Here is a 12,761-nt window from a genome sequence, read left to right on the forward strand (position 1 = left end):
GTAATAATCAAACCACCCTAGCCATCATTAAAACCAAAATTAAATCATTCTAGCATCACATTATCTCTGTTTGATTGCTCTTTTAATTTCGAATGTGAATCTTGAATGGCAAAAAATGACACTGGCATTACGATAAATTTGAATGAATTGCTTCAACTTATTACTGGAATTACCTCTCTGGTTAGTAGCAGTGAAAATGTCAAAAGAAATTATGAAGACCATGAAATTCAAAGCAGTTACCAGATGCAACTATCATTTTGATCTTTCTCTCCTTATTTTGCCTCCTCCTCCTCCCCTCCCTCTCTCTCTCTCCTTCTCCCCACTCTTTCTCCTCTGTCTATATCTCCTCTTTCTCTTTGCCCCCCTTCTCTCTCTTTCCCCCTCCCTCTCTCTTTTAACCCCCCTCTCTCTCCCATTCTCTCCTACCCTCTCCTCCCTCTCCACCCCCTCTCTCTTCCCTATTTCTTCCCTCCCACCCCTCTCTCTCTCTCTTCCTCTCGCTCTTCCCCCCCACCTCACTCCTCCCCCTCTCTCCCCCTCCCCCCCTCTCCCTCTTCTCTCTCTCCATTCACTCCCCCTCTGTCTCTCCCCTCTCTCCTGATGAGCGTGAGGGCGTGAGTCTCACGCTCAAAGCGTGAGAGTTGGCAGCCCTGACATTCGCACTAACATTTATCATTGGTGCGAAACTCATCTGTGAGGAAATGTGGCCCAACACTGAAGTAAAGCAGTGCAGATTGCCTCCTGCCAGCAGCGTGGTTTCTGTTTCACTTCATACTCTCCAAAGTGCAACCTATTCTGAACCAGTCATACTTAGTTTAGTTTAGTTTACAGTCACGTGTACTGAGGTACAATGAAAAGCTTTTATTTGAGTGCGGGAGCCAGTTAGGCTCTGGGAGATCGATAGGCCACAGGTCTCGGCGGACGCGGTAGGCCTCACTAGTCGGATCCTCATGATATTTGTACCACATCTGTTATAGAGCAGAACAATTTTGTATCAAGATTATCCGAAGATAAAAGTAGGAACTTTATATGGTTGGTCCAGATTGGTATTGAATCATTTGAGTGCAAGTGAATCCCAGGAAATAGGCCAGGATAATTCTCAAATTGATTACTTCTGTAAAATGTGTAAGATAGTTTCCTTCATGGATCTGTTCCCCAGATCATCCAGCTTTCAGATATTTACTGTCATCGGGCATAGTCATAAAAGACTTCACCTCGAATATTAGAGACTGATGTCGATATAAAACCATTTTTGTGTTTCACAATAAAAAATACTTCTGTTAAGTGGACACGCAAGAGACTGCAAATGCTGGAATCTCGAGCAAAAGAAGGAAGCCACTGGTGAATTAAATGTTTCAAGTCAAGATCTTGCATTTGGAGTGCAGATGAAGGATCCCAACCTAAAATATTGACTGGCGTATTTCAGAACTGCCTTCCAACCAATTGTGTTAACTCCAAATGAGCACTGACAGAAACAAGAACATTTAGATTACCAGGAAAAGTAATGCCCATTTTCACCTCGATCCTGCCCTCTTCTCCCCTCTCCTGTCGGATAGAAGATGCATAAGCTTGAAAGCACGTAGCACCACATACAGTAGCAGATTCCTCCCCGCTATTAACAGACGACTGAACTATCCTCCCATAAGCTAAGGTGTGGTTCTGTTCTTCCAACCTACCTTATTTTAAATGCTGTAACAGTATATCCTGCTCTCTTTACTCTACCCATTGTACTTGTGTATACCTTGATTGCACTCATGTACAGTATAATTTGATTTAACTAGGTAGCACGCAAACAAAATATTTTCACTTCATCTTGGTACACGTGGCAATAATAATCCAATATTAAATAATAACAAAAAAATACAGATTCTGGAAATCTGAAATAAAAACTGAAAATGCTGGAAACACTCAACATGTCGGACAGAGAAATAGTTAATATTTCAGCTCAGAAACCAACATTTCACGTCAAGAGTGTTTAATTGTCTTATGCATCGACATCGGAGTAATGAAATTTATTTTCTGGTTGTGTTTGGATTACCCCAGAGATCAGTCCTTTGTGGTAATTTTTATTCACCTTACGAAAGGAATATCTTTTTGAGTTACTAGGATATAATAATGACACAAACTTAAAATGATTAAGAAATGGAAATGTATAATAAATTGAGTAAATTGAATTTGAATAAATCAGAAATAATTTACCTTTTCAGCAGTTTTCCAGCTTGGTGTGAATAGACTTCTTTTTTTTTTAGATAGTTATTTGCTTTAAAATTGGGCATTTATACAATTTTACAGGGATCGTTGGTCGGTGTGGACTTGGTGGGCCGAAGGGGCTGCTTCGCACTGTATCTCTAAAATAAACTAAATCTGGATAGTGAAAAGGAATATTAAAGCGTGTTTTAGTTAATAATTAGCATTAAAACAAATATTGTCATTATAATTACTGTTGCTTGTTATAATAATTATAAATTGTCATCCTGTCAATTGAAGTAGCACGAGCATAAACCCCAAACAGTTAATTGCTTAATATATAGGCCGATCGTATCAAAGACAAATGTGCATTAGCTGAAACTAATACCGAATAAGTTTATATTCCTAGTGTAGTCGTTTATTTCAATTTCGACACTCATGTCTTGCTCTATGCATTCGCTGTAGTTTCTCCCATGTTCCTTCATGCTGCTCTGACTTCAGTCTAGTTCTTTGATCTTCTATGTCCCTGGCCTGTGCTTCTGTTCTTGATTACCAGTGAATCAATGCACCGTGTCTCCTGGGATTGTAGCACTTCCTGCCTTGCATCCTCTTTCATTTCGATAAAAGTAACTAAAAATACTTGCTTCTTTCCACATGAATATGCATCGGCCTGGTTGATTATTTGTGACAGTGGATTTCGTTCTTTTTAGAACTGTGGTAGCATTTTGTTCTGCAAACCCAAAGCGCACGGTGACATTTTCATCTTTAAATTAAATTGGCTTACTTTGAAGGTGGTTTTACAATTTTAAAAAGTTATTTGGTACGCCAAACGAATGTCAATATTTCAACAGAAGAATTACTATCTAAGCAGATACATCTGGTGTTGGTCCCATCGAATTGAGGAACAACGAGCCTTAAGATTCAACTTCCACCTGTCCTCAAATTCATGAGGCTTTCTATTCTAGGACATCCAAGATTCTTTATTAGGCATGCCTCCATCCCCTTCCACCCTCCCCCTGCTGTCATAGATGTATCCCTCACCTACATATCTGCATCTCCTCCGTGCCCCATAGTTCTGTTCTAGTTCCCCATCCCGCAGGCAGCACCAGGATTGAGTCTGAAGAAGTGGGTCGACCCGATACGTCACCCATTCCTTCTCTCCAGTGATGCTGCCTGTTCAGCTGAGTTACTCCAGCTTTTGTGTGTCTATCTTAGAGTTCCCCTGATCCTGTCCATTCGCCGCACCAGCTTCTGCATCCAACACATCATCCTCTGACATTTCTAGCACCTACAATGTGATCCCACCGCCTGCCACATCTTCCCATCCTCACCTCTTTCTGCTCTCCACAAAGACTGTATTCCCTGCATATCCATGTACCTATCCAAAAATTTCTTAAATAACATTATCTTGGCTGAGCGTTCCAGGCACTCGCCACCCTCTGGTAAAAAACAAAAAAAGATTGCCTCGTATATCTCCTTTAAACTTTGTCCCTCTCACCTTAAAACTATTCTTCTTCTTCTTAAGCCCTTTGCTCCTCTAGGAAGCATGGGCCATTGACAAATATCCTCCACCTCACTCAGTTGTTGGTCCCATCGAATGAGGAACAACCAATCTTAAGATTCAACTTCCACCCTGTCCTCTAATACATAAAGGATAATAAAGCTATTGCCTCTCGTAATTGATTTTTTTCTTCATCCTGGGGTAAAGGATCTAACTGTATAACTTTGTTGGGTCTTTCATAATTTCATATTCTTCTATCAGGTCTCCCTGTAACCTCCAACGTTCCAGTGAAATCATTCCAATTGATGGATTATGGATATTTAAGATTCTCATTGAATTGTAATCATATCTGGTAATATGTGGTAATTGGAAATTCATGCTGATGAGTATTGATGTAACTGTACGTTCTATAACCCAATGGCTCATGATTTATGGAAGTCTGACCACGATGTTTCTCTGTTTGCTGCAGGCGGCCTGACACAGTCAAGCAGAAGAATGCTTTCCCCCCGAATTTCATTCATTCCCTTGATTCAACTCATATGATGCTCACAGCACTGTATTGTTACAGGTAAGTTATTGATGGACAACCAGCATCTAGGTTAAACCGCACTACAAAAGGGTGTTTGTAACTCATTTCTGTAAGCAGATTTTAATCCTCATGCACCCTTAGGTTTTTCAGTTCACTTCCAAGCCTACGCTTTTAATCATTTATTTTACTGCAGCAAAATGTGTAATCTTTACCCTGAACATAAATCAAAACACGTACCAATGGTATTAACATTGAATTCTCCAGTTTCTAGAAATATCACCCTTCTGCCCCTCTCTTTCCTTACCCCCACCCTAAAACGCACCAATTTTTCCCACCCCCCGACACCCTGGTCTATTCTCCTCTGTATGCTGATCTTTCGTCCCTCGGTACCTTATTTCCCTTTTATTCCCCCTCCTTCCCCTCATGCCCTTCCACTCATATCCCTCCCTGTAGCTTTACATTTCACTCCTCCACTTCTCTTCTTATCTGACAGCCTTTTGTTTCCTTTTCACCTCGATCCTTTGTCACTTACTCCACCCATCTGCCAATTGCCCTCTCATCTGTATCCACCAATCACTTGCCAGGCTGTGTCCTACGCCACCTTTCTTTTCCAGCTTTCTACATTCTCCCCGTTCCAATCAGCCTGAAGAAAGATCCCAACCCAAAACGCCACCTGACCATTCCATCCATAGATGCTGCCTGAACCACTGAGTTCATCCAGCACTTTCTATTTTGCTCAACGAGCCCTTCATGTTTCTTGACAAGAATTGTATACATATGTAGTGGTATATGTATAATTAACAAGATAACATGCTGATTAACAACAATGTGGGAGTGGAAGGGCAGAACAAAGTGTGGGATGTGAACACAGGCAAGGGAGGCTTTGATAGGCAGATGGTTGGACAAAGGCCAGTGATTAAAACAGAAGGTATGAGATAAGAGGATTGAAGGAAGAAATGGAGGTGGAGAGGGACAGAAAGGGAGGTGTGGGGGGGGGGGGGTTAAATCTCTATACTTATAAAACTCTGATCTTGGGTGTGTGTGTTTATTTGTTTGTATATAATCACATCTTTGCGAAAAAACGACGCAGTAACGGTAAAGATGTTACATATTCCGGTAGGGATTTTCCCCGTGTAGTCCGAAATCGTCATTTCTGAAAATATCATGCTTTTATTTCTCGAGATATTAATGAAAATGTTCAAAACCCCGACAAAACTTTGAAATGAAAACGACTGTCTTTCGCCAATGACGTCACAATGGATCTGCATGTCTGCCGTCTTGCTCGCACTGCGAATGACGTCACCCCTTGACCACTCCTCCCCCCCCTCCCCATCCCCCCCTCCTCCTCTCCCCCTCCTCCTCTCCCCTCCTCCTCTCCCCCTCTCCTCCTCTCCCCCCCTCCTCCCCCCTCCTCCCCCCTCTCTCCCCCTCCCCCTCCTCCTCCCCCCTCCCCCTCCCCATCTACCCCTCCTCCTCTTCCCCCCCTCCTTTTCCCCCCTCCGCTTCCCCTCTCCCTCTCCCCCTCCTTCTCTCCCCCCCCCTCCTCCTCTTCCCCCCTCTTCTTCTCCCCCTCCTCCTCCTCTCCCCCCCCCCCCCCCTCCTCTTGTGTGTGTGTGTGGGGTGCTTAGTGTATATGTTTGATGCCACAGGCCGCCCCCACCCCCCAACCGGTCCCACTTGGTCTAGTGTTATCTAAAATTGGAGAATTCAATGTTCATTAGGTTGTAAGCTACCCAGGCAGAGTATGAGGTGCTGTTAATCATTTTAAGCAATTACTCAGTTTAGTGTAGCACCGGAGATGAGGGATATTCACGAGGGTGGGAACAATGGAAGAACTAGACCTTTTAAGGAAGGAGAAACGTCTGTAAGGTTTTGAATTGAATAATGTATTTGGAATATAGCAGCATGATGAAAGTTGCTTGAGAGGTACTGGTTTAGTGTGGAACAGGTTGCAGACCTAAATTGGCAGTGTTCTGGAGATTAAATTAATGGTGATCTAAATGTAAAGTATTGTGGGAGTGTGGACTTCAAATGTGTCCGTAGTCTTTGTGTCAATAGGAGAATTTTATTGCCGTAACTTGTCAACCTGGAATGGGTCCAGAGAAGATTTACGGGGATGTTGCCAGGACTAGAGGATCTGAGCTATAGGCAGACGTTGAATAGGCTGGGACACTATTCCTTGGAGCACAGGAGGATGAGGGGCGATCTGATAGAGGTGTATAAGATCATGAGAGGAATGGATCGGGTAGAGTCTCGTGCCCAGAGTAGGTGAATCGGGAACCAAAGGACAAAGGTTTTAGTTGAAGGGAAAAAGATTTAAAAGGAATCTGAGGGATAACTTTTTCACACAAATGGTGGAGGATATCTGGAACAAGGTGCCAGAGGAGGTATTTGAGACGGGGACTATCCCTACATTTAAGAAGCAGTTAGACAGGTACATGGTTAGGTCGGGCTTGGAGGGATATGGACCAAATGCTGGCAGGTGGGACTAGTGTAGCTGGGAGATGTTGGTTGATGTGGGCAAGTTGGGTTGAAGGGCCTGTTTCCACACTATCATTCTGTGACTCAATGACTCTAAGACTAACTTTCTACGTTTTCTTTCAGAGCTGGCATCACATTTGTCTCTGTACATGACTGTTTCTGGACACACGCTCTTACTGTAGATATCATGAACAAGGTAACTATTCTCATCAAATTAGTTCTGCCTTTTCAATAATGCCCAAGACTGTTGTGTAAGAAAAAACACTTTTTTAATATTTTTTCCATTTTGCATGCGATGTGATCTTTTGTTTCTGCCATATTTATAATAAAGTCTAATTGCTGGGTAGTGCATTGAAATAAAGTTATCTGCAAAACAGAAAAACATAGTTGTCATCTCCTCTCCTCTCAATTTTCTAATTCATGCTTTAAATAGCAGTAGCTTACAGGCTTTGGGGCTGTGAGGACGGGGTGGGAACAATACATCATAAACCTGACAAAACATAGCTCATTGACTCCTACAATGTGAAATCAGGCCCTTCGGCACAACTTACCACACCGGCCAACATGTCCCATCCACACGAATCCCACTTGCCTGTGTTTGCCCATATCCCTCTAAACCTGTCCTGTCCATGTATCTTAAACGCTGCGATAGTACCTCCTCCGGCAGCTCGTTTCGTACACGCAGCACCCTTTGTATGAAAAAGCTACCCCTCAATTTCCTATTAAATCTTCCCCCCTCACCTTAAACCAATGTCCTCTGTTTCTCGATTCCCCTACAATGGCAAGATACTCTGTGCATTTGCCCGATCTATACCTCTCATGATTTTGTACAGCTCTATAAGATCGTACCTCATCCCCCTATGCTCCAAGGAATAGAGTCCTAGCCTCCTCAACCTCCCTAAGGCTCAGGCCCTCAAGTCCCAGCAACATCCTCGTAAATCTTCTCTGCACCCTTTCCAGCTTGACGACACTTACAACTACTTACCATACTGCACAGTTCACTCACTTTTTCATGCAAATTTGTGATCTTGTGTTCTGCCATATCCAAAATAAAGTCGAATTGCTGGATAGAGCATTGCAGTAACGTATTGTGCAAAACAGAAAAACAAAGTTGTAATTTCCTTTCCCCTCAATTTTCTAATTAATGCTTTAAATAGCAGCTGCCTGCAGGCTGTGGGGATGAAGTGGGAACAATGCATCCCATAGTGTGAAGATTATTATCATAGTAATGACATATCATTATCATAAACCTGGCAAAACATAGCTCATGTTTGTTAATATGGAACAAATTAAAACATTCTATACTTAAAAGCAAAGTTAAAAACTGGACCTACATAAAGTGATGTTAAGGTGTTTTTATTTCTTAAACTAGCATCTGTTGCATTCAGTCTTATGGCTAATGTCATAATGGCTAGCATCTGCAGTTTCTTGGATCTCCAAGTAAATAAAATAATTCTACACCATCAATTGAATGAAAGTACCTTTGCTAAACAATGACAATTATAAAAGAATCACTGATCTGTTGCTTTAGAGATTTCCATAGCTGGCATATGATTTAATACATTTTACAGATTAAATAATCTGATACTCGAGTTATAATTGAATTAAGAAGTAGATAAAAAGTGTATTTTAGAATTGTACTTTTGATTGTTATCACATAACTTGATTTTGGAGTCACACGGTCTGTATATATCAGACTCTGATCAAAATCTGTAACATGGAATGTTCAATCAGCTGAAAATATAAGTGTTGGTACAATATAAGCTCTGCCAATTGTGAGAGATACATCAATCACTTGAACTATCCTTGGTGAATCTCTCCCCTAAAACCTTATCCCACCTGTACATCTATGTCAATGTTGAAAATCCACTCCAAAAAAATCTTGTCTAGTCTTTGTCTGTTTATTCTCACAGTGCAATTCTATAGTTTTATATCAAAATAGTTGTTTAACAAATGAATAGCCAAAGCTGTAGTTATAAGAACTCCACAGTAGATGAGCCAGCATCTGTGTAGAATGAATCAATGAACATTTGAAGAAGGGTCCTGACCCAAGATGTCACCTATCCATGTTCTTCAGGGATGCTGCCTGACCTGATAGAGACAAAATGCTGGAGTAATTCAGCGGGGCAGGCAGTATCTCTGGCGAGAAGGAATGGGTGACGTTTTGTGTCGTGACACGACATTTAGCACGTGTATCAATAACTTGATTGTTTCCATAATAAATGATGTGTGTATGTTGCAGATTTGCCGTGAGCAGTTTGTAGCCCTACATGACCAGCCCATTCTTCAAGATCTGTCCAGGTTCCTGATAAACAAATATCGTTATAACATTCCGTGAGTATCCTGTACAACAAACACATTCAAACATATGTGTAGGAAGGAACTGCAGATGCTGGTTTAAACCAAAGATAGACACAAAAAGCTGGAGTAACTCAGCGGGTCAGGCAGCATCTCTGGAGAGAAGTTCATAAGTCAGTCTGAGGAAGGGTCTCGACCAGAAACATCATCCATTCCTTCTCTCCAGAGATGCTGCCTGTCCCACTGAGTTACTCCAGATTTTTGTATCGACATGTGTATGATGAGAAGCACTTAAAATTGCTGAATGTCTTAATTTGTGTTTAAGTAATATGTTAATCTGGGCATGGTTGAATATGTGTCTTTGCAGTGTTGACAAGAAACCAAAACGACTCCAGGAGTACAAAAGGATGATGGATGTGCTGTCTAAAGTTCTAACGAAAGGTACCAGGAAAATTATTTTAAGAAAGAAAACAAGTCTGGCATTAGGTTAACTTTTGTATCTGTGCAATGAGTCAAGGGGGATAAATTAATACACATATTCTCACAGTAAAATGTAACGGTTTTAGAGTTTTAAGTTGAAGCTACAGAAGGAAACAATTGCAAATGGAGTAAAAAATAATAGCTGCATAATCGCCGCAACTCTTTGACGAACAAAACAAAAACTGTGCACAGCATTGAGAGTATGTTTTTTTTTAACTCGTTGCTAACAGTTTTTAATTCGCTTTTGTGTGGATACTGATCCCATGTACACAGCCTAAGGGTTTCGGCCCGAAACGTTGCCTATAGCTTCCCTCCATAGATGCTGCTGCACCCGCTGAGTTTCTCCAGCATTTTTGTGTACCAGCCTAAATAGTTGTTGTTCCCACTTTTTTAAGGATGGTACACAATGGTTCTGCTCCAAATTGTTTTAATGTATCTCATTTAATATATTTAATTTTTAAAGTGATTTTATGCTTATTGGCTTGTTAAATCAGAAGTTGATTGGTCACAAAATGAGGGGTGCATATGTGATGGGATAAATGTTTGTTACATGTAACTTAATTTTTAATTAATATGCTTACTTGCTCCTTGTATACAAAAAAAACACTGGTTATTCCCTATGTGAATTTTGGCAGTATGGCTGATTGTCATTCCCCAAGGGGAAAATGGTAAACCTAACTTAATGCAATGCACATACAATGTTTCCGCAAGGATCACTGAAACACTTGCCTTTTGCTCTTCCATGAACAAGATTGTTTACAAGAGGTGTGGTACCTCGCCATCATTAGAGTCATGGAGTGGTGCATTGTGGGAACAGGCCTTCAGCCCAACTTGCCAACATGTCCCAGTTACACTAGCCCGACCTGCCTGCGTTTGGTGCCAGCCTCAACTACCTCCTCCGGCAGCTTGTTCCATGCACCCACCACCCTTTGTGTGAAAATGTTACCCCTCGGATTCCTATTAAATCTTTTCCCCTTCACCTTAAACCTATGTCCTCTGGTCCTTGATTCACCAACTCTGGGCAAGAGACTCTGTGTATCTAAATATTGACTTTTGATTCAACCCACATGGATTAATTATGGGGCACACACTGGACCATCTGGATAGCTTTACACTGAATAAACCCATTAACCTACCACAGGGTCCGGGAACTGAATTCCCATCTGAAATTCTATGAACAGCGGCCCTGGTTTTCATAGTGATTTTGGCATTTGGTAGGTTAGACCTGCAAAGAAATCAAAATTGCCACTTGATACTTTTGAAGAATCATTTGCATCATCTCTTCCTTCCTTGTTCGACCTTGCATCAGGACTCTCAGCTTAACGTTCATTTTCCCTTGCAGGTGAATTTGATCTACAGAAGGTAAAAGACTCCACCTATTTCTTCAGCTGAAGATGGTAGAATCCAAGATTATTTGCCTTAAATGCCCTGTGGAAATCTCCCCCCATCGTACCTTTGCTGAGGGACAGTAACTTCTATTTCAATGAAATTGTTTTTTATAAATACAGTGGACTTGTATAAATTGTTGTATATTTATGGTATGGTCAATGAAAACTGAAAATAAAACTACTACATGCACAGTTGAACTACATTTTTATCCAAACAATAAAGTATCATTGACGTAAAGGAAACGGCAAAACTTGCTGGAGCAAACATTCAATTTCTTACAGTTATTCTGTTATTGGTCATTAGTCGTACAGAATGGAAAGTAGGCCTTCAGCCTAACTCATCCATGTCAACCAACATGGCCTATCTCATCCCATTTGCACTTTTAAATGTTGTTATGATTCCTGCCTCAACTACTTCCTCTGACAGCTTGTCCCACCACCCTCTGTATCATTCTTGCACCAGTGGAAGCAAATATTTGTTCTTTGCGATCGCAGCACAGTGTTTGGATATTGATGAGAGAGTTCACAGCATTCAAAGCCTCTGACTCTCAGTCTGAAGAAGGGTCTCGACCCAAAACGTTGCCTATTCTTTTTCTCCCGAGTTGCTGTCTGATCCACTGAGTTACTCCAGCTTTTTGTGCCTATCTTCGGTTTAAACCAGCATCTTCCTTCCTACATATCAGAGCATTGTGGGATGATTACATTACAGGATACTGTTTTTTTGCCATTTAGTATTGAAAAACGATTTGTCCTTCTTACAGCAAATCTTTAAATTTGTTTTATTGCAACAATAACAGAAAAATCCTTCCCTAAGGTGAACCCTTGCCATTCTATTTCCATGGAAATCTAAGCATCTGTTCTTGGTTATTTTAGAGGCAGGACTTTGGTGCTACATTACTTTGACAATAATAATGTCATGATAGTGGCAGTAACCAGAGGAATGTAAAGTAACAACATCCACAAGGGTGACAAAAATCTCTGGGTTAGAAGGAATTTAGCAACACATGGGCCATTTCTCTGATCTGAATTGTTTTCCGTTGAATTTTTCAATCATTGGCTTTGAAACCTCTATGATAAATGGTGCATTGATGCAGATGTCAATTTTATTTTGATTTAAAAAAATAAATGCCACTGAAGCCTTTATGACATTAGTTGGGTACTGTGGTGATCCATCACCTAATCTTAAAAAAAACGAAGAAATTGTGACATTCCTTGTTACATTTGTGCTGTTATGGATTGTTTCCTTTTTTGCAAACGGTTGAGAAATTTTATTTTTTGTAATAAAATGGTGCAATCCAAAAATATGGCTAAGAAACATTCTGTAGTATTTAGTTTGTTTCCGCAGAGGTTTTCGCAGATTCACTGAGCCCACACCAATCATCGATCACCCATTCACACCAGTTCATAGTTATTTCATGTCAGCATCCACCCCCAACACACTTAGGGCAATTTACAGAGGCCAATTAATCTACACACCCACATATCTTTGGGGTGCGGGATTAAACCGAAGCACCCGGGGAAAAACTCACGAGGTCACAGGGAGAACGTGCACATTCCACACCGGGGGTCAGAATCGATGCCAGGTCCCTGCTGCTGTAAAAGAAACATCTCTGCCACTATGCTGCCGTGTTGCCATTGGGAAACCTGATTGTTGACATGACCCTTGCATCAGGTGTATCCTCATTTCATTTAATGAATCGATTAAGTTAAATATGTTTGATATGTTTGTGAGATTTCCTCTGATTACATTCTAAACAAACTCCAGTAGATTTCCCCCTCATAAATATATCATGACTTGGAAAGATGCAGAATGGAAACTGGCCCTTTGGCCCTCCAGTTCTACGTCGCCATCAATCACCTGTTCACACTGGTTCTATGTTATTGCACTTTTACATCC

General features: G+C 41.2%; 1 protein-coding gene across 1 annotated transcript in view; it reads left to right on the forward strand.

The window, feature by feature from the left end:
• Positions 1-12,179, forward strand: part of polrmt (polymerase (RNA) mitochondrial (DNA directed)) — a 69,293-nt gene extending 57,114 nt beyond the window's left edge. The window contains exons 17-21 of the mRNA XM_055658900.1: positions 4,158-4,256; positions 6,822-6,894; positions 8,941-9,032; positions 9,364-9,437; positions 10,819-12,179. Coding sequence (XP_055514875.1) covers positions 4,158-4,256; positions 6,822-6,894; positions 8,941-9,032; positions 9,364-9,437; positions 10,819-10,868 — 388 coding nt within the window. The 3' untranslated portion in view covers positions 10,869-12,179. The remainder of the gene's footprint in view (positions 1-4,157; positions 4,257-6,821; positions 6,895-8,940; positions 9,033-9,363; positions 9,438-10,818) is intronic.
• The last annotated feature ends 582 nt before the right edge of the window (positions 12,180-12,761 follow it).

Source organism: Leucoraja erinacea, chromosome 29 (genome assembly GCF_028641065.1).
Source record: "Leucoraja erinacea ecotype New England chromosome 29, Leri_hhj_1, whole genome shotgun sequence".
Classification (NCBI taxonomy): Eukaryota; Metazoa; Chordata; class Chondrichthyes; order Rajiformes; family Rajidae; genus Leucoraja; species Leucoraja erinaceus.